The sequence below is a fragment of the Delphinapterus leucas genome, chromosome 20 (assembly GCF_059928025.1).
Source record: "Delphinapterus leucas isolate spDelLeu-1000000601 "Yukka" chromosome 20, BTC_Dleu_Yukka2, whole genome shotgun sequence".
In the NCBI taxonomy this organism is placed as follows: Eukaryota; Metazoa; Chordata; class Mammalia; order Artiodactyla; family Monodontidae; genus Delphinapterus; species Delphinapterus leucas.
In genome coordinates this window covers 24,351,298-24,372,834 of record NC_143148.1, presented here as the reverse complement: position 1 = coordinate 24,372,834, position 21,537 = coordinate 24,351,298, and the positions used below count along the sequence as shown (strand labels likewise).

The 21,537-nt window shown below is 36.6% G+C and overlaps 1 protein-coding gene across 1 annotated transcript in view; it reads left to right on the top strand.

Annotated features, from left to right (window-relative positions):
• Positions 1-20,809, top strand: part of LOC149744628 (uncharacterized) — a 39,288-nt gene extending 18,479 nt beyond the window's left edge. Inside the window, exons 5-6 of the mRNA XM_089902470.1 lie at positions 8,448-8,544; positions 20,454-20,809. Of these exons, the coding sequence (XP_089758596.1) occupies positions 8,448-8,544; positions 20,454-20,779 (423 nt within the window). The 3' untranslated portion in view covers positions 20,780-20,809. The remainder of the gene's footprint in view (positions 1-8,447; positions 8,545-20,453) is intronic.
• The last annotated feature ends 728 nt before the right edge of the window (positions 20,810-21,537 follow it).

Genomic DNA, 21,537 nt, shown 5'->3' with positions numbered 1-21,537 from the left:
AGTACTATGATGATTCTACAATACCTGAAGTATATCATATTAAGTTTTTATATGTATTTTATACATAATATATAAAATCTTTAAAGTTTGAAGGAATTTTTCCATTTGAATATATTATCCTTTAAAAAAATTTAGAAACATAGTTATAGAAATACTATAAACAGGAAAGAGGTAGAATATTTCAGTTTCTTTGTAAAATTCTCTGCAGACCTGTATTAAAAATGTAGTTCAGAATCATCTAAACCAGTAGTCCTGAACCAGGAGTGATTGTGTTTCCCTGGGGACATTCAGCAAAATCTGGAGACATTTTTGGTTGTCACAATCGGATGGGAAGTGCTACTGACATCTACTGGGAAGAGGCCAGGGATGCTGATAAACATCCTACTATGCAGAGGACAGCTCATCACAGCAAGTTATTGGTCACAAACAAAATAGTGCCAAAGTTGAGAAATATCCATCAACATCATTTATGCTTTTCATTTCCAAGGTGTGTCACATCTATTATTCATATAACTCAGAGTTGACCAAGTCACCTTGGTTATGAGTGTATAGTATTCAAAATTATTGCTAGCCTTCTAGCATTTAAAAAATTTTTAATAAAATCTACATAACATAAAATTTACCATTTTAACCATTTTTAAGTGTACAGGTCAATGGCATTAAGTACATTCACAGTGTTGTATAAGTATCACCACCAACCGTCTCCAGAACTTTTCTTTTTTTTTTTTTAACATCTTTATTGGGGTATAATTGCTTTACAATGGTGTGTTAGTTTCTGCTTCATAACAAAGTGAATCAGTTATACATATACATATGTTCCCATATCTCTTGCGTCTCCCTCCCTCCCACCCCCCCATCCCACCCCTCCAGGCAGTCACAAAGCACCGAGCTGATCTCCCTGTGCTATGCGGCTGCTTCCCACTAGCTATCTACCTTACGTTTGGTAGTGTATATATGTCCATGCCTCTCTCTTGCTTTGTCACAGCTTACCGTTCCCCCTCCCCATATCCTCAAGTCCGTTCTCTAGTAGGTTTGTGTGTTTATTCCTGTCTTACCCCTAGGTTCTTCATGACTTTTTTTTTTCTTAAATTCCATATATATGTGTTAGCATATAGTATTTGTCTTTCTCTTTCTGACTTACTTCACTCTGTATGACAGACTCTAGATCTATCCACCTCATTACAAATAGCTCAATTTCGTTTCTTTCTCTAGTAGGTGTCTTTATTCCCATCTTACCCCTAGGTTCTTCATGACCTTTTTTTTTTCTTAGAACTTTTCTTATTATTCCAACCTGAAACTCTGTACCCTTAAACAATAACTCCCCATTCCCCACTCCCCCCAGCCCCTGGTAACCTCTGTTCTACTTTCTGTCTATGAATTTGTCTATTCTAGTTACCTCATATAAGGGAAATCATAAAATATTTGTTCTGTTTAGTATTTTTTGTGTATATGTTTTTTTAATTATTACCTTAGGGTTTTTTGGTGTGTGTTTGTATGTTTTTTGTTTTCTTATAAAGCAGATTTTTTTTTAATTTGGAGAATGTTTTATTTGACACAGAGCAATCCCATTATGAATTATATGTCTGCTGACAGTGATTTTCAGTTCTCTTTGTAATAAAGGATTGGAATGATTTACTTATAATGTGGTTATTTTATAGCTCCTTTGAATCTAGGAAACAAAATAAAACAAGGACTTTTTCCTTGTTGTTTGTTTCCAGTTTTACTTAGAAAAATGTAAAAACAATCTACATTCAAAGAATTAATTGATGTAGTGTTCCCACAAATGATATTATTAGCAAGTGATACTTTGAATTAAAAGAAGATCCTGGAAATGCAGTGTTACAGCAAGTCATTAATATTTTTAATACAGAGTACAAATTGTAGTGTAATTAACTCTTGGATTAATAGTATCCAACTTGTCCAACCCATTTTACAGTTGTTTCTAAAGGAAGCTCTTTTTATAAATGAATTTGGTGGAGGTAGTAGTTGCTTGTTGTTGTCTTGGAAGATGATAATTAGCTCAGTTGCAGGAATGTTACATTAAACATTTTCATTAAGTAATGGAAATCAACCTATTAATTGAATGTGAGTGTTTGTGTATCATTTCTCATTTAACCAAAACAGTCTTTGCTAGTTCTGAGTGAAGGCATATATGACTTTCTTGGTGATATGTTTAATTTTGAATAAATGAATTGATGCCTTTGAATTTGATTTGAACAAAGATGTAAACTGAAAAAATGACAAACATACCTATCTCTAGTATATTTTCCTCTTTTCAAAAATTAACATTTTTATTTGTGATTAGAAAAAACCACATGATATACTTAATAAAGTATGGACTTGGATGTATCTGGAGTAACAGTTGTGATTTAGAAGTCAGTTATCAAAGTTTTTTTCCTCTTAAATACAAGCTAGAGATCTGCTTTTTCAGTATTTTTACTGAAGAAAAAGAATTCTACCAGAATTTTAGTTAGCTTAGTGTTAATTAGTTTAGATAAAATGTTTATATTCTAGAGTATGAGGCATCTTAAAAATACATGAATGTAAAGCACTACAGCTAAGCTTTATGCAAGAAAAACGGTAGGAGAATAGACTTCTTTACATATGGAATTACAGTTTTCTGTCTGAACTTATTCTTGCTGGTATTTGAAAATCATTTCTGGTTTTTGGTGAATAATTCTTAATTCAAGGATCATCATTAGTGAGATCCTGGGGGCAGTGTCTCTTCAAAAGCTTTTTTTTTTTTTTGCCAGGGGTTGACGTGCTAAAATATGATGAAATGCCTGAATAAGATCATGGTGGATTGTATCATATCAATATCCTGGTATTATACTCTACTTTTACAGAATCTTACTGTTGGGGGAAACTAGACAAAGTATATAAGGGCTCTCTCTGTAGTATTTCATATAACTGCATGTGAATCTATAATTTCCTTTAAACAAGAAGCAATATGATGAAAGACCAGATTTATTTTCCCACCTGAAGAAACCATAAAAAGCAGATGAGGGCTTCCCTGGTGGCACAGTGGTTGAGAGTCTGCCTGCCGATGCAGGGGACACGGGTTCGTGCCCCAGTCTGGGAAGATCCCACATGCCGCGGAGCGGCTAGGCCCGTGAGCCATGGCCGCTGAGCCTGTGCTCTGCAACGGGAGAGGCCACAACAGTGAGAGGCCCGCGTACCACAAAAAAAAAAAAGCAGATGAAACATTTAAGACAATGGTTTTCAATACATTGGACATTAGGCAATGTAGGGTAGTGACCCTGAGAATTGAGAAACAAATTAGGTGAGCCCTGTGGTTGCCCTAGCTAACGACCTTAAGAGAATTCCTGGCTGTGGCACAGGGAAAGGAAACTCAGTAGTATGGCAGACGGAGCTAAGAGTTGAGGAGACGGAGTTAAGAGCTGAGGAGACGGAGCTGAGGAGACAGAGCTAAGAGCTCAGAGAGATCAAGGAAACAAAAAGCTGAAACAGGTACACAATTTAACTCTATTAGTAATCCAAAATTTCCTATTAGGTTTTGTGCAATGAAAAGATAAAAGGTCTCCGATTGCCCTTTGTGCCTCTACAACATAGGTTGAGTTGACTTTAATATATACCGAAGTATACCAGTTGGCAAACCTTCATGGCCTTAATTAATACTGGGGCTCCAATTATAGTTCTACCTGGGATCCCACTAAATTTAAATAAGATACCCCTATACTTTTAGTAGAGTTACCACACAGAGAGTACTATCAGAACTATTGCTTTGCTTAAATTCCCTATAGTCATAGTGGCTACTGCCGTAAAATATCCCATAGTGGGCATGAATGATCTGAGCTATCAAGTAATACATTAAAAGTAAGTCTATGGCACGCACAATCGGCTTGACCAAATGGGACCCCACGGACTTCCCCATATCCCCCAGTTAAAATAGTTAATATGGCTCAATAAAAATTAAAACAGGGCCTTGATGAATTGAAACCTGTTATACAAGACTTATTTAGAGAAAGGGGGGTTATCTTCACTGCTTCTCCATTTAATAGCCCAATTTTACCTGATTTTTAAACTTAGAAAGAATGAATGGCGCTTCACAGTGAATTACTACAACCTTAATGCCGTGGTCCTACTTCTTAAGGCCTCTATACACACTATTATTGAAATTACTTACTCTTTCCAATCAATATGTCATAAATACTTTGCATAGATTTGACTAATATGTTCTGGCTAGTGCCTGTTTCAAGAATCTCTCATTCATAGTTTGCCTTCACCTTCAAAGGAATATAATACACCTTTACCTATCTACCTCAACAGCCCTACCATCGCACACAGTCTTTATATGCAAGGTCTTAAAAGTATCCAGCTTCTTCCAGAAGCATAGGTGTGAGATCACAGTGATGTCAACCTCCTCCAAGGGGACTGATTTGACACACTCAATTCAGGATATACAAATAACAAAGGATTTCACAAAAAGGGCATGGGCCATTGCCCCACACATAATGCCATAGTACAAGGCCCTGCCATCTTGGTTAAAGTCTTGAAAAATTATTTGGTAGGCTGGGACAGCTCTGTCCCTGATACTATCAAGAAATAGCTGTTGGGCTTCCCTGGTGGCGCAGTGGTTGAGAGTCTGCCTGCCAATGCAGGGGACCACGGGTTCGTGCCCCGGTCTGGGAAGATCCCACATGCCGCGGAGTGGCTAGGCCCGTGAGCCATGGCCGCTGAGCCTGTGCTCTGCAACAGGAGAGGCCACAACAGTGAGAGGCCTGCGTACTGCAAAAAAAAACAAAAAACAAAAAACAGAGAAATAGCTGTTGACTCTTTCACCAGTGTTCAAATAAGCCTAACATCTTTTGGGCTCTTGAAGACAACATATTCCTCATTTACAAATTTTACTTAAGCCCATTTATGCTATTACTTACAGATACCTTGAATGGAGACCCTATAACAAAATGCTCTAGAATTTGCCCAAATTGCAAAATACAGGCAGTCACATTAGTGCCCCAAAGACCTTCACTGTAGAGGCTTTAGCAACCTCTTTCTACACCTCCTGAAGTCTCTAGGCTACCCATTATGGCCATAAATTGTAAGCTTTTGATGCAAGAAACTGCTCTCCTTGATCCCATGCTATACACCATTAGCAGTAATTGCTGGTTACATACTGATTTTCCTGGAAATTAGAGGCTTTTATAGGCACTGAGCCCATGACGCTCCCTCCTTAGCTGCCTATTATGCCTTGGGTCATGGAAGCGGTACCCTGTAAACTCAGTACCTCATCAAGGCCTCCTTGCCAAAACAAAAGTAAACCTGAGCTCTCTGGCATATCCCACCTATAGGAGGGGTTGGTCTCCCTTGTCCTCAGTCCTTTGCCAGATGCTATAATGCTGGAGGATGTCACCCCTCTACTGGACCCTTTAGATACTTGGGGAGCCCCTTGGGATCAACTGAGTGAATACTAAAGGAAATTTGTACAGTTTTGTATGGCATCACAGTTGATGGAGCACATGGGAAAGCTGTTGTTGTTAATTCCTTAAGCAGGATGTTCCTGATCAAGGACAGGATCCAGGGGTCAGCACTACTGGCCAAACTTCATGTAATTATCTTAGCACTAGATGCTCTGGCCAACAGTTAGTTCTCTCCACATTTTTACTGACTTGGGCCACGGCCAATAGTTTGGCTGTCTGGTCTTGCCAGTGGCAGCAACAACTCCTTACCCAAGGTTGCCCCTTTGGGTAGAAAGACTTCTGGGAATCTCTTGCCTCACAAGACACCTAATATTAACCAAACATTTCTCTGCACATGCTAAAGCCACAATACAAGGCCTCACTAAGACATTCCTTATTCCTTCTGGAGTTCTGTACATTATCCATAGTGACCAAGGCACTCATTTCACTTCTCAAAATACACAATGCTGAGCTGCTGAACGAGGCATTCAGTGGAACTCTCCCCTTCTTTACTAGTCTCAAGCTACCAACCTCATATAGTGCCAAAATGGCTTAATTAAACAAGTTCACATTCAATTAAGTAAAATGTCATCAGTTAAACATCAGTATTGAATTGTAATAAAATGCCCAACTCCGTTTTTCATATTTGATTGTTAACAGCTTTGAAGCCCCAGCACTTCTTTCTCCTTCTGTCCCACATCTGGGGAAATTGATAAGAAAGCTCAGGTACTCTCTTCTTTAATGCCAGCAGAAAGTTCAAACCGTGTAAGCCACAGCTTCTCACATACAGGAACCCTCACCCCAGTCCTTTTCCCTAACTACAATAAAAACAGAGCCAATCTCCTTTCTCTGCTCTCAAGCCATTTTGGACCTCCTTGGGAGCCTTCCCTGTAAAAAGCCTTCCCTTCCCCAAAAAGCCTCATTATGAAAGCCTTTACATACCCTCCAGGTGCATGGGTGGTATCATCAGGGTCAACATCTGAACCAAATTTTGGATAGGAGGTCCGTTCGTCTCTGTAGGGTGAGGACAGTGGTAGAGAAAGGATATTTTTTTTCAACAAATGGTGCTGGAACAATTGGATATGCATATGCAAAAACCCAAAAAACAAAACTTTTTTCCCACTTGTTTTTATTGTGGTAAGATACACGACATAAAATTTATCTTAACCATTTTTAAGTATACATTTTAATTTAATTAAATTTTAAACTATGAATCTTCTAGAAAATAGTAAAAAATCTTTGTGAACATGTTAGGCAAATGTTTGTTAATTACACCCCAAAAGCATGATCCATAAAAGAAAAAAATGATAAATCCGACTGCATCAAAATTAAAAGTTCTGCTCTTTGAAAGCCACTGATAAGAGGACTTGTATCTGGAATAGGTAAAGGACTCTCAATGCTCAATAATAAGAAAACAATCTAATTAAAATATGGGCAAAAATTTGAATAGACACCTCACCAAAGTAGACATATAGATGACAATAAGCACATGAAAAAATGTTCAACATCATTAGTCATGAGGGATATTACCACAATGAGATCCCACTACCCCACTAGGATGGCTAAAATTAAAAACTGAACCTACCAAGTGTTGCTGAGGATATGGAGGAACTAGAACTCTCTTATACACTGCTGGTGAGGATGTAAAATGGTACAACCACTTTGGAAAATAGTTTGGCAGTTTTCTTAGAAAGTTAAACACTTACCTACTATATAATCCAGCCAGTAGCTATTTATCCAAGAGGAAAGAAAGTGTATGTCTATACAAAGACTTGTATTTGCTACATACATAGCAGCTTTGTTTGTAATAGCTAAAAACTGGAAATACTCCATATGTACATCAGCAAGTTGATGGATAAACAAACTGTGGTATATCCTTACATGGAATAGTATTTAGCAATTAACTTATTACATGCAACAATGTGGACAAATCTCAAAATAATTATGCTGAATGAAAGAGGGTAAACAAAAAAAAGAGCATGTACTTATGATTCCACTTACGTAAAACTAGAAAATTCAAACTAATCCATAGTAACAGAAAGCTGATCAGTAGTTGCCTGGGGATTTTGAGGGGGGGATGTTAAGAGGGAAGGGTAGGAGGGGGGATTACAAAGGGGCATGAGGAAACTTTGGGGTCTTATGGATATATTCACTATCCTGATTGTGGTGATAGTTTCATGGGCATGTACACATATCAAAACATATCAAACTGTACATTTTAAATATATGTAGTTTATTGTATATTATACCTTAGTGAAGTTGTTAAATGATATAATAGTTTTTTCACTTAAAAAATATGTAAAAATCATGGACTACTTCAGGTAGTAAAGAAATTTAGAAAAGAAACAGAAACCTTCAGGGCTTATGGGATTTGTTAAAGGTCTTTCCTCAAGCAGAGAATAGGAGAACCTATGTCTCAACACCTTTTCTGTAGTCTTCCATGTTCCTTTCCCTCAAACTGGCTATTGTGAATGGTCCTTTTGCTGTAATTGGCACTGACCCTCTTCCCCTCTCATGTTTGAATTCTTAGACTTATTTTCAGTTCTGTTTTATTATCAGTAATCTATTCGTGTCTACGTCTTTTTCCTTCCTCCCTTTGAAATCTGTCAAATGTTTTTTTTTTAATACATTCTCTCTGCCAGCACTGCAGAACGGGCTGTTGTAGAATGGGCCAAGAGCCTCTCATTCTGGGATAAATGTAATATTTTTCTAATTAATCCCTTTCTTCTCATCTAATCCATGTTGTAACTATTCTGAGATTGACATTTTAGGAAATGAATTTTGTACTTCACATTCTTCCCTTGGCCATTTACATATTGAATATTTACTATATGTGTGGAACTGTAAAGGAGAATGGGAAGGAAGTGATTCTTATCTCAAATAATTTTTGAGGAGTTGGAGTTTAAATATAAATGTGATTTCTACCTTCAAGTTACTATTGTTTAGTTGAAGAGACCACATAAACACTTGAGAAGTTTAATAAATAGTAAAATAATAATATTTTTTTTCCATTTTTTTCCCCTCCAGGTACCTGTTGCATGTAAATCTTGTCCCTGTGGTTATGTATTTATTAATAGGAAACTTCTAAAAATAAAACACTCAGAGAAATCATCACCGTTTACAGGTAACCGTGAGAGTTTACCACCTTTTCATCTTTTATGTATCTATTATATAAATTTAAAATTAATTTTTGTGAGTTACAATTTTTTTTGCTGGTTAAGTTATAATATTAAAGTCTGTTGAAGTATGCCTTTGGCTTTTATTGATACAGTATATCAATTTATGATGATTTGTTCTTTATCCAATTTAAATGTTAACTACTTCACAATACTGATAAACTTTGTAACAAATTTTAGTGAGAATTTTAAATTGAAAATGTTAACTGGAAGAAAGAGAACTTTGGTTTTATTATTAATATAATTTTTTAAGGTACCAGTTATTTTGTTCCATTTACTGATTTAGGCTATCTAAAAACTTGCTGATTTTAATTTTGAGTTTATAGCTTTCTCTTTAAAGTTGACAAATCTAGATTTATTCAATAAATGTATTCAGAGAAAGTGGGTTTTCGTTATTCTTTTCTTTTTCTGTGATAAGATCAGATTTCTAACAGTGAACCCCAAATAGGAGTAGATTTATCACAAAATTTATTGTGGCTAACATGTGCCAGGTACTGTGTATCTTGGGCATACAGCAATAAATCTACTCCCAAAACAGGTTCAGTGCTATCACAGTAGAGGAAAATATATATAGGAATATACATATGGAATATATAGGAAAAATAGCAGCTAGTAATATAAGTGCTAGGTAGGAAATTAAAATAAGAAACTGTTTTGGAGGATGACTGGAAGGTGACTTTTGCTTGAGTAGTCAGGGGATGCATCTCTGAGGAAGTAATATTTTAGCTAAGATCTGAATAGATGAAGGGGCTAAACAAGAAAACCAGGGAAAAGCAGAGGGAAAAAGCAAAGGTAAAAGTTCTAAGGCTAGATTTATTCCAGGAGTGCAAAGTTGGTACTATGGGGGAGGAGAAATTTCCCCTCCTTCCCCTCTTTGTTCTTTTGTCTGGCAATTAAAATGATATAAGGCAGATTAATGGGAGAAAATCAAGTTTATTACATGTGCATGGGAATCTACGTAAGTATAAAGAATTTCACAGAAGGCAAGGTGAGGTATGTATATATTCTGGACTAAGGAGAAGGCGGTAGGGGTCTGAAGCTTCAAGGGGAAGTAAGGTAATTCACAGGAAGATAAAAAGAGTTAATGTTTGGTTAACAAATGCTTGCCCAAAGCTAGTGGGACACAGAGAGGACTTTGATCAAATGTGCATTGCTAGGTTCCTCCCTCTACCACACCTAATACTTAACCATAGTTATCTATGGTGATAGCTTCTTCCTGGGACAGGCTTCATATCTTAAATTCTTTTAGGCAGTTAAGAGGGAAGTTCAAAGGTTCTTCCTGAGTCTTTTGTGCTTTGATTGTTTTTAGCTCAAAATAATCCACGTCAGAGTGGCACACTTGGCCCCATCAGTATAATAGAAGGAAATCTATTAATATCATATGTCATATTAATAAGTATAAGGAAAACATCTCATCAGGTTATCTCTATAGTTGCTGAGAAAGTCTTTGGCAAAATTCAGTACCCATTCATGATAGAGACACTCAAGAAAGTAGGAATTGAAGAATACTTTAACTCAATAAAGTATATATCTTAGTGTCAAAGTTAGTGTTTTACTTAAATGGAAAAACACTACAGACATATCCATTAAGATCAGGAACAAGGCAAGCATCCTCACTGTCTCCACTACTGTTCAGTATTATATTAGAGGTAAATTCGCCAAGGCAGTTAAATAAGAGAAATCAGTAAGAGGCATAAAAGAAGTAAAACAGGGCTTCCCTGGTGGTGCAGTGGTTGGGGGTCCGCCTGCCGATGCAGGGGACGCGGGTTCGTGCCCCGGTCCGGGAAGATCCCACGTGCTGCGGAGCGGCTGGGCCCGTGAGCCATGGCCGCTGGGCCTGCGCGTCCGGAGCCTGTGCTCCGCAACGGAAAAGGCCACAGCTGTGAGAGGCCCGCGTACCGCAAAAAAAAAAAAAAAAAAAAAAAAAAAAGGAAGTAAAACAGTAACTATTTGTAGGTCATAGTGTACATGGACCCCAGAGAATCAGTTATAAAACTAACTCAAACAGTGAAAGAATTCACTGAAGGAGCAGGATTTAAAATTAACAAACAAAAATCAGCTTTCATAATGCAGGCATACCTCATTTTATTTTGCTTCGCTTTATAGAGTCTTACAGACAACTGCATTTTTGTAAATTGAAGGTTTGTGGCAACACTGCATCAAACATGTCTTTAGGTGCCATCTTCCCAATAGCATTTGCTTACTTTGTGTCTCTGTGTCACATTTTGGTAATTTTTGCAAAATTAGAAGTGGTGCTTGAAGATGTAATTGAATTGCTGCAATCTCATGATAAAACTTTTTAACAGATGAGGAGTTTCTTTTATGGGTGAGCAGAGAAAGTGGTTTCTTGAGATGGAATCTATTCCTGGTAAAAATGCTGTGAAGATTGTTGAAATGACAACAAATAATTTAGAATATTATATAAACTTAGTTGATAAAGCAGAGGCAGGGTTTGAAAGGATTGAATCCAATTTTGAAAGAAGTTCTACTGTGAGTAAAATGCCATCAAACAGCGTTGCATGCTACGGAGAAATCGTTCATGAAAGTGTTAGGGGAACCACTGACCGAAACTGCCCGCCCTGGCCAGGCAAGGTAGTAGACATTTGCGTGAATTATCTTACAACAGGAGGTCCTGGTAAGGAACGTGGAACTAACAAGCTACCACCAACCGGAAGAATTCGGGAAAGGTCAAAAGGAGAGAGGAGACTCCAGTCCATATGCCCTGCCAACCTCCCAGAATCCTTCTCACTGGAATCCATCTTGGCTGAACAATGCACATGCCACCAGGAAGGACCCTGAGTCAGAGTGATTGGCCAGAGACAACTGGGAAACTAACCCCATACCATAAAACCCGAGACTGCAAGCCATGTGGCAGAGCAGTTCTCCTGGGTTCCCTTACCCTGCTGCTCTCCACCTGGGCGCCCCTTCCCAATAAAGTCTCTTGCTTTGTCAGCATGTGTGTCTCCTCGGACAATTCACTTCCAAGTGTTAGACAAGAGCCCACTCTCGGGCCCTGGAAGGAGTCCCCCTTCCTGCAACAAAAGGAAGAGTCAGTTGATGTGGCAAATTTCTTTCCTTTTTGTCTTATTTTAAGAAATTGCCACAGCCCCCCCAGCCTTCAGCAACCACCACCCTGATCAGTCAGCAGCCATCAACATCAAGGCAAGAGCCTCCACCAGCAAGAAGAGAATGACTGAAGGCTCAGATGATGGGTAGCATTTTCTAGCAATAAAGTATTTTTAAATTAAGGTATGTACATTTTTTATATATAAGGCTATTGTACACTTAATAAACTACAATATAATATAAACATAATTTTATAAACATGCACTGGGCAGCCAGAATATCTGTGTGACTTGCTTTATTGCAATATTCATTATTGCCACGGTCTGGAACCAAACCTGCAATATTTCCGAGGTATGCCTGTATACTTACAGTAAACAGAACATAATGTTAGAGAAAAGCCCATTTACAACAGCAAAATAGAAGATTAAATACTTAGGAATAAATTTAATAAGGTGCAAAACCTATACAACGAAACTTTCAAACACCCCTAAAAGATACTAAAGCAGATTTAAACAAATGGCAAGACATGAAGATGTCAATCCTCCCTAAGTTAATTTATAAAATCAATGCAACCTTAATAAAAAATCTAAGTTATTTTTTTGAGTTAGACAGACTGATTTTAAAGTTCATATGGAAAAACAAACATGCAAAAAATAACCAGGAAAATTGTCAATTGACTTTCAGTAAGGGTCCCAAGGAAATTAAATGGGAAAGAAAATATTTTCAACAAATAGTGTTAGTACACCCTGCTGGATATCTACATGTGAAAGAATGAAGTTGGGCCTCTATCTCACAGCATACACAAAAATTAATTCAAATTAGATCATAAGCCTAAATGTAAGAGCTAATCAAACTATAAAACTCTTCAAGGAAAACAGCAGTAAGTCCTTGTGACCTTAGGTTAGGCTGTGGTTTCTTAAATATGACACCAAAGCACAAGTGACAAAACAAAAAATAAATTGGACTATATAAAAATTTAAAACTTTTTTTGCTGCAAATGATATCATCAAGAAAGTGAAAAGACAATGCACAGAATGGGAAAAACTATTTGTAGATCATATATCTGAGAAGGACTTGTGTCCAGAATATATAAAGACCTCTTACACCTCAATAGTGAAAAGAGACAGCCAGGACATGGAAGCAACCAAAGTGTCCATCGACAGATGAATGGATAAAGAAGATGTGGCACATACATACAATGGAATATTACTCAACCATAAAAAGGAACAAAATTGGGTCATTTGAGAGATGTGGATGGATCTAGAGACTGTCATACAGGGTGAAGTAAGTCAGAAAGAGAAAAACAAATACCGTATGCTAACACATATATATGGAATCTAAAAAAAAAAAAAATGGTCATGAAGAACCTAGGGGCAAGATGGGAATAAAGACGCAGACCTACTAGAGAATGGACTTGAGGACATGGGGAGAGGGAAGGGTAAGCTGGGACAAAGTGAGAGAGTGGCATGGACATATATACACTACTAAATGTAAAATAGCTAGTGGGGAGCAGCTGCATAGCACAGGGAGATCAGCTCAGTGCTTTGTGACCACCCTAGAGGGGTGGGATAGGGAGGGTGGGAGGGAGGGAGATGCAAGAGGGAAGAGATATGGAGATATATGTATATGTATAACTGATCCACTTTGTTATACAGCAGAAACTAACACACCATTGTAAAGCAATTATACTCCAATAAAGATGTTAAAAAAATAGTAATAACCCGATTTTAAAAATGGGCATAGGATTTGAATAGCATTTGTCTAGAGAAGATATACAAATGGCCAATAAGTACATGAAAAGATATTCAGCATTGGAGAAATGCAAATCAAAATCGTGAGATACTATTTCACACACTGATGGTAATAACAAAAAAAGATGGCAATAATAAAAAAGACAGGAAATAACAACTATTGTAAAGAAAGTAGAAAATTGAAACACTCATACACTGCTGATAGGAATGTAAAATGGTGCAGCCACTTTGAAAACAGTCTGCCAGTTTCTCAAATGGTTAAACAGAGTGATCCAATGTGATCCAGCAATTCCTCTCTTAGGTATATACTTAAGAGAATTGAAAACCTATGTCTACACAAAAACTTATACATGAATCATGCTTGTACATGCTGTTATTAGCAGCATTATTCATAATAGATAAAAAATGGAAAGATTCCTGATGTCTATTTGATGATAAACAAATGTGGTATATCCATATAATGAGATATTATTTGGCAATGAAAAGAAAGGAGGTAACATATGTTACAATGTGAATGACTTGAAAATATATTACGTGAAAGAAGCTAGTCACAAAAGATCACATACTGTATGATTCCAACTATAGGAAACATCCACATAGGCAAATTTATAGACAGAAAATAGATTAATAGTTTAGGGCTGGGAAAGGGATAGAGAGAGAATGGGGAATAACTTAATGGGTACAGAGTTTCTCTTGTGGGAGGTGAAGCAAGAAATGTTCTAAAATTAGATTCACAGCCCTGGGAATATACTAAAAACCATTGAATTACACTTTATTATTTTTTGTTCCATTTGTTTTTTTCTCAAGCCTTCCCAAAAATTCCATGTGATCTGGCCAGCCGTCTTCAGGATTAAGTAGTCTTCTTCAAGGTAATTCTTAAATCTTGCCCTAAGTAAACAGCCTCTGAAGTTAGTGCAAAGTCTACTAGGGTTTATTTTTTTTTTCTTCCAGTTTTATTGAGATATAATTTACATACCACTGTGTAAGTTTAAGGTGTACAGCAAAATGATTTGACTTTCATACATCATGATATGATTACCTCAATAAGTTTGGTGAACATCCATCATCTCATATAGATACAAAATAAAAGAAAAAGAAAATTCCTTCTGATGAGAATTCTTAAGATTTACTCTCAACAACTTTCATATATAACATACAGCAGAGTTAATTATATTTACCATGTTGTACATCACGTCCCTAGTACTTATTTACCTTATAATTGGATATGTGTACTTTTTGTGCACTTCATCCAATTCCCCTTCCCCCCCGCCTCTGGTAACCACAAATCTGATCTCTCTCTCTCTTTTTTTTTAATTTACCCCTCAAAGTCTAGAATTCTTTTTTTTTTTTTTTTTAATTTTTGGCTGCGTTGGGTCTTAGTTGTGGCACGTAGGGTCTTTGTTGAGGCGTGTGGGATCTTTTTTGTTGTGGCGGGCTCTTCGTTGTGACGCGTGGACTTCTCTCTAGTGTGGCGTGTATGTTTTCTCTCTTTAGTTGTGGCGCGCGGGCTCCCGAGTGCGTGGGCTCTGTAGTTTGCAGCATGTGGGCTCTCTCATTGAGGAATGCGAGCTCAGTAGTTTTGGCCCGTAGGCTTAGTTGCCCCACAGCATGTGGGATCTTAGTTCCCCGACCAGGGATGGAACGTGTGCCCCCTGTAGTGGAAGCGTGGAGTCGTAACCACTGGACCACCAGGGAATTCCCTATATTCTCAGTATTAATCTCCTGTCAGATATATGATTTGCAAATATTTTATCCCATTCTGTAGGTTGTCTTTTCACTTTCTTGATAGTGTCCTTTGATGCACAAAGTTCTTAATTTTGATGAAGTCCAATTTATCTAATTTTCATTAATTTTTATTGTTAATTGTGGTAAAATACACAACATATAAAATTTACACAAAATATAAAATTTACCACATTAACCATTTTTAAAAAAATTTTATTTATTTATTTTTATTTCGGCTGTGCCGGGTCTTAGTTGCGGCATGCTTGCGGGATCTAGTTCCTCGACCAGGGATTGAACCCCGGTCCCCCGCATTGGGAGTGCAGAGTCTTACCCACTGGACCACCAGCAAGTTCCTATCTTAACCGTTTTTAAGTGTATAGTTTAGTAGTAGTAAGTATATACACATCTTTGTGCAACTGATCTCTAGAACTATTTTATCTCCCAAATCTAAAACTCTATACCCATTAAAAAACAACTTGCCATTTTCCCCTCCCCCACAGCCTCTGGTAACCTCTATTTTACTTTGTATCTCTATGAATATGATTACTCTAGGTACCTCATATAAGTGGAATCATACAGTATTTGTCTTTTTGTGATTGGTTTATTTCACTTAGCATAATATCTTCAGGGTTCATTCATTTTGCAGCATGTGTCAGAATTTACTTCCTTTTTTAGGCTGAATAATATTCTACTGTGTATTTACCATATTTTGTTTATCCAGTCATTGTTTGATGGACATTTGGGTTGCTTCTACCTTTTGGCTATTGTGAATAATCCTGCTATGAATTTGGGTTTACAGATAGCTCTCTGAGACTCTGCTTTGAATTCTTTTGGATATATTCCCAGAAGTGGAATTACTGGATCATATGGCAATTCTAGTTTTATTTATTAAAAAAAATTTTTTTTAATAAATTTATTTATTTTTGGCTGTGTTGGGTCTTTGTTGCTGCGTGCCGGCTTTCTCTAGTTCAGCGAGTGGGGGCTACTCTTCATTGCGGTGCACAGGCTTCTCATTGTGGTGGCTTCACTTGTTGTGGAGCACAGGCTCTAGGCACGCAGGCTTCAGCAATTGTGGCACGCGGGCTCAGTAGTTGTGGCTCGTGGGCTCTAGAGCACAGGCTCAGTAGTTGTGGCACACGGGCTTAGTTGCTCCGCGGCATGTGGGATCTTCCCTGTCCAGGGCTCAAACCTGTGTCCCTTGCATTGGCAGGCAGATTCTTAACCACTGTGCCACCAGGGAAGTCCTGGTAATTCTATTTTTAATTTTTTAAGGAACCAATGTACGGTTTTCCATAGCAGCTGCACCATTTTACATTCCCACCAACAGTACCCAAGGGTTCCAATTTCTCTGCATCTTTGCCAACTCTTGTTATTTTCTGTTGTTTTGTTATTGTTAACAGCCATCCTGATGGGTGTGAGGTGATATTTCATTGTGGTTTTGATTTGCATTTCCCTAATGATTAGTGATGTTGAGCATTTTTTCATATGCTTGTTGGCCATGTGTGTATGTTCGTTGGAGAAATATTTATTCAAGTCCTTTGCCATTTTTTAATCAGGTTATTTGTTTTTTGTTGTTATTGAGTTGTAAGAGTTCTTTATATATTCTGGATATTTAACCATTTATTAGATACATGATTTTCTTCCATTATGTAGGTTGCCTTTTCACTCTGTTGATTGTGTCCTTAGCATGGAAGTTTTAAATTTTAATGTAATTCAGTTTACCTACTTTTACTTTAATTGTTGCCAAATTCAATGTCATGAAAATTTCCCCAAGGTTTTCTTCTAAGACTGGTTTAGTTTTAGTTTTTACATTTAGGTCTCTGATCCATTTTGAATTAATTTTTGTATATAGTGTGGGTTAGGGTCCAGCTTCATTCTTTTGCATGTGGATGTACAGTTTTCCCAGTACCATTTGTTGAAAAACTGTCCTTTCTCACTGAAAGGTCTTGACATGACCGTGTCAAAAAATATATATATATATTTTTTCTGGCTGCACCACGCAGCATGCAGGATCTTAGTTCCCCACCAGGGATTGAACCTGTGCCCCCTGAAGTGGAAGCACGGAGTCTTAACCACTGGACTGCCTTGTCAAAAAATCAGTTGACCATATGTGTGAGGGTTTGTTTCTAGACTTCCTATTCCACTGGTCTTTATGTTTGTCCTTATGCCTATACCATAGTTTTGTTTTTTTTTTATACCATAGTTTTAATTACTGTAGCTTTGTATTAAGTTTCAAAGTTCGGAAATGTGAGTCCTCCAGCTTTCTTCTTTTTTAAGATTATTTTGATTATTCAGGGTCCCTTGCAATTCCATATGAAAATGAGTATCTGCTTTTCCATTTCTGTGAAAAAGGCTATTGGAATTTTGATAGGGATTGTGTTGAATCTGTAGATTGTTTTGGGTAATACTGACATGTTAACAATGTTAAATCTTCCTATCCATGAACACAGTTGTCTTTTCATTCTTTAATTTCTTTCAGCAATGTTTTCAGCATATGTCTTTTACCTTCTTTGTTAGATTTATCCCTAAGTGTTTTATTATTTTTGATGCTATTATAAATGGAATTGCTTTCTTAATTTTCTCTTCAGATTATTCATTGCTGGTGTATAAAACAAAACTGATTTTTGTTCTTGGACTCTACAACTTTGCTAAACTTGTTTATTAGCTCTAGTGGCTTTCTTACGGAGTCTTTGGAATTTTCTATGTATAGGATCATGTCATTTATGAATAGAGATAGTTTTACCTCTTCCTTTCCAATTTGGATGCCTTTTCTTTTCTTTGTTTAATAGCTCTGGCTAAAACTTCTAAGTAAAACGTTGAATAGCAGCAGTGAAAGTGAGCATCCTTATCTTGTTCCTGATCTTAGGGGGAAAGTTTTCAGTTGTTCATCTGTGAGTATGACGTTAGCTATGGGTAAAATAGACCTTTTAATACTAGTGCAGGGACAAATGGGTAGCCATTTGGAAAATGATCTACTTTTATCATGGAATAATGAATGATCTACTTTTAGCATTTTCCAAATGGCTACCCATTTGTCCCTGTAATATTATTTAAAAGTTCACCTTAATCTACTGCTAACATGAACTAATTCCTCTATAATCTTGGTGTAGAAAATACAGGTATTTAACTCTGACTTAAAATCCAGAAGCATTAAAAGAAAAGTGATAAATTTCACTAAATTAAATTCTTGCATGAAAAGAATCCCATAAAAGAAGTTTGTGGGGAAAAGTATTGACAATCTATGCCACAAAAAAGGATAATTTTTTTTAGATGAGAATACTTCTATAATTCTTTTTTTTAAATTAATTTTTATTGGAGTACAGTTGATTTACAATTGTTAGTTTCTCCTGTACCGCAAAGTGAATCAGCTATACATATACATATATCCACTCTTTTTTAGATTCTTTTCCCATATAGGTCATTATAGAGTATTGAGTAGAATTCCCAGTGCTATTGTCCTTATTAACAATATTTTTTATGTACAAAGAGGTCTTAAAAATTGAGAGAAAAAGTTATAACAACCAAGTTATAACAACCAGATATAAAAGTGAGAATTAGCCATGAGCAGACAACTCACAAAAAATAAGCCATAAACATGACTCTCAAATATATGAAAAAAAGTTCACATTCACTCATAATTAGAGAAATGCAAATTAAAACAATACCTGTCAATGGCAAAAATTTAAAAATATGACAGTATTCTTTGTTGGTGAAGCTGTGGGGAAACAGGTGCTCTCATACATTGCTGGTGAGAATAAAAATTGTTATAATTGTTGTAATTTTTATAATTCTCCTTCTGAAGGGAGATTTGGCAATACCTAAAAATACTACATAGGTATTTATTTACCCAGCAAGACCATTTTTGGGAATCTACCATGAAGCTATACCTCCAACAATATGAAAATACATGTGCAGATATTCATTACAGCATTGTATGTAACTACAAAATACTGGACACAGTCTAAATGCCTATACGTAGGAAAGTAATTAAACTGTTGTGTATCCATACAGTGGAATAATGGAGCTATAAAAAAAGAATGAGGATGATCTCTATCAATGGAGATGTGGATATGGAGTGTTTTCAAGAATATACAGTTAAGTGAAAAAAGTAAAGCACAATAGTACTTATAGCATACGCCTTTTATGTAAGAAAGAAGGAGATATAAGACAATACACATATATCTGTTAATCTGTGCAAAATCAGTACTGGCAGGTTAAACCAGAAAATGAAGTGACTGATAACCTGTAGGGGGTAGGTGGGAAAGGGGTGCAAGGAAATGGAGAGGCGGGAATTCGGTAGTAGGAATGAGGAAGGAGTGACATTGAATAGAATGGGGAAGAAAAGAACTAACCCAAGTAATTTTGAAAAATATCATCTTGACTGGATACTGTAATGTTAAAGACATAAAAGAACTGTGCATTAATGCTGTAATCTAGTCAGTAAATGTATTTCTAACAGGGGTATAGATTAGCAATTCTATCTATGCTTTATGTGTGTACTAACTGAACAAATAAATATGTTTTTAGATAATAAGAACTGGGTTTCTCATAAGGAGAGGAGGAGGCTAAAATGAACTCTGTTGGGTTGGACTGGAATCTGTGATATCACTATATGTGTGGGTTAGTATGCATACATATATTTCCTAACTCTGTCCACTGTGAGGAACTAGAAGTGATGACACCTCAGCAGTAATGAACAAACTTAGCATCCAATTTTTTATTTCTAAGTATGATTCTCCAATAAAGGGAACCAGGGCTCCTTAGAGAAGTGGTCGACTGCAGGACTTAGATGGGGTAAAGGTCCCTGGAAAATCTTTAGGTGTGCCAGATAATAACAAAATGCTTTAAAAAAAAAAAAAAAGAAAAGGGGGAATATTGTTGAAGGAACATGGGAGCCAACCTGAAGGAGTTCCTAATGGCCAAAGCTGGAACAATTTGAGCAAAAGAAATAATGATATCATTGAATTAATAAAGTAAATATCCATGAGTCCATACTGATATAAATTTAAAAATGGGGGGGAAAGGGACAGTTCTTCCTTTATAGTAGAATTTCAATTAATAACTGTGGAAGAATTGCAGGAAGTAGAAAGCCAGCATTAGCTAAACAGTAATTATTGTTGCAGACAAGATGCACTGATGGACAGTAAAATTAGTGAGTTAAAATAAAAGTTTTGTATAGAATCTAAGTATAGTAGTTTATACAGATTCGGTTTTCTTTGATGATTGAGTTTTTATTGTTTATTTTCTCTACAGAAGTGAACAATACCATGTCTTTGAAAGATTTACGAATTTTTTTTTATATGAATTTAAACTAGGACGTAGTGCAGCCACGGCAAGTAGAAACATCAATTCTGTCTTTGGAGAAGGCTCTGTTAGTGAAAGGACTATCCGATGGTGGTTTGAAAAATTTCGTTCTAGGGATCTGAGTCTGAAAAATGAGCCTCGAGGGAGACCCAAATCTGTTTTAAATGAAGATCAGTTGAGAGCCATGGTGGAAGCTAACCCCCAAACAGCAATTCGAGGTCTTGCAGCAGACTTAGGAGTTTCTGCTACAACAATTTCTCGACACCTGGCTGCAATAGGAAAGGTGAAAAAATTGGACAAGTGGGTAGGTACCACACCAGTTAATGGACGATCATAAACTCAGATGGTTAGAGGTATGCTCATCTCTTTACATTTGAAAGAACAGAGACATATTTTGGAGAGGATCATAAGCTCTGATAAAAAATGAAATTGAAAGTGGTTGGGACAATGGTTGGATTTTGATGAAGTTCCCGAACATGTGTTCAATCACTGCAACCAAAAAAGGTTCTGGTAATGGTATGGTGGTCTACAAAGAGTGTTTCATTACCGCTTTTTAACCCAGGTATAACTAACAGTAGCATCTTAACTGTCAAAAAGTTGAAATTATATATCAAAAAAGGTGATCTAAAAGCACTCTGTATTGGTTAGCAGACATGGACCTATACTGTTGCACGACAACATTTGACCACAGAAATCACAAACCATCATAGAGAAGTTAACTGAATTGAACTAAGAAAATTTCCCACATTCATCATATTCACCTGACTTTTTTTCAACCAATTACCACCTTTTCTGTCATTTGGAACTCTTTTCTGAGAAACAAAACTTCCTCCAATTGAGAAGCAGTAATTGGAGGATTTGAATAAACATTAACAATGCTAAATTTTATAAATATGGTACATACCATTTAATATTTGGGGAATGCAGTTAATGCTAACAGTGCATACTTTGGTTGAATAAACCTTTTCTTTTTCTCCAAAATATTTAACATTTTAATTTGACCCATAAAAAGGCAATTTCATGTGGTTCAACTTGATACCTTCCCAGACCCTGGCAGAATGTGAAGACTGAAAGATACCTAAGGTATGGAAAACT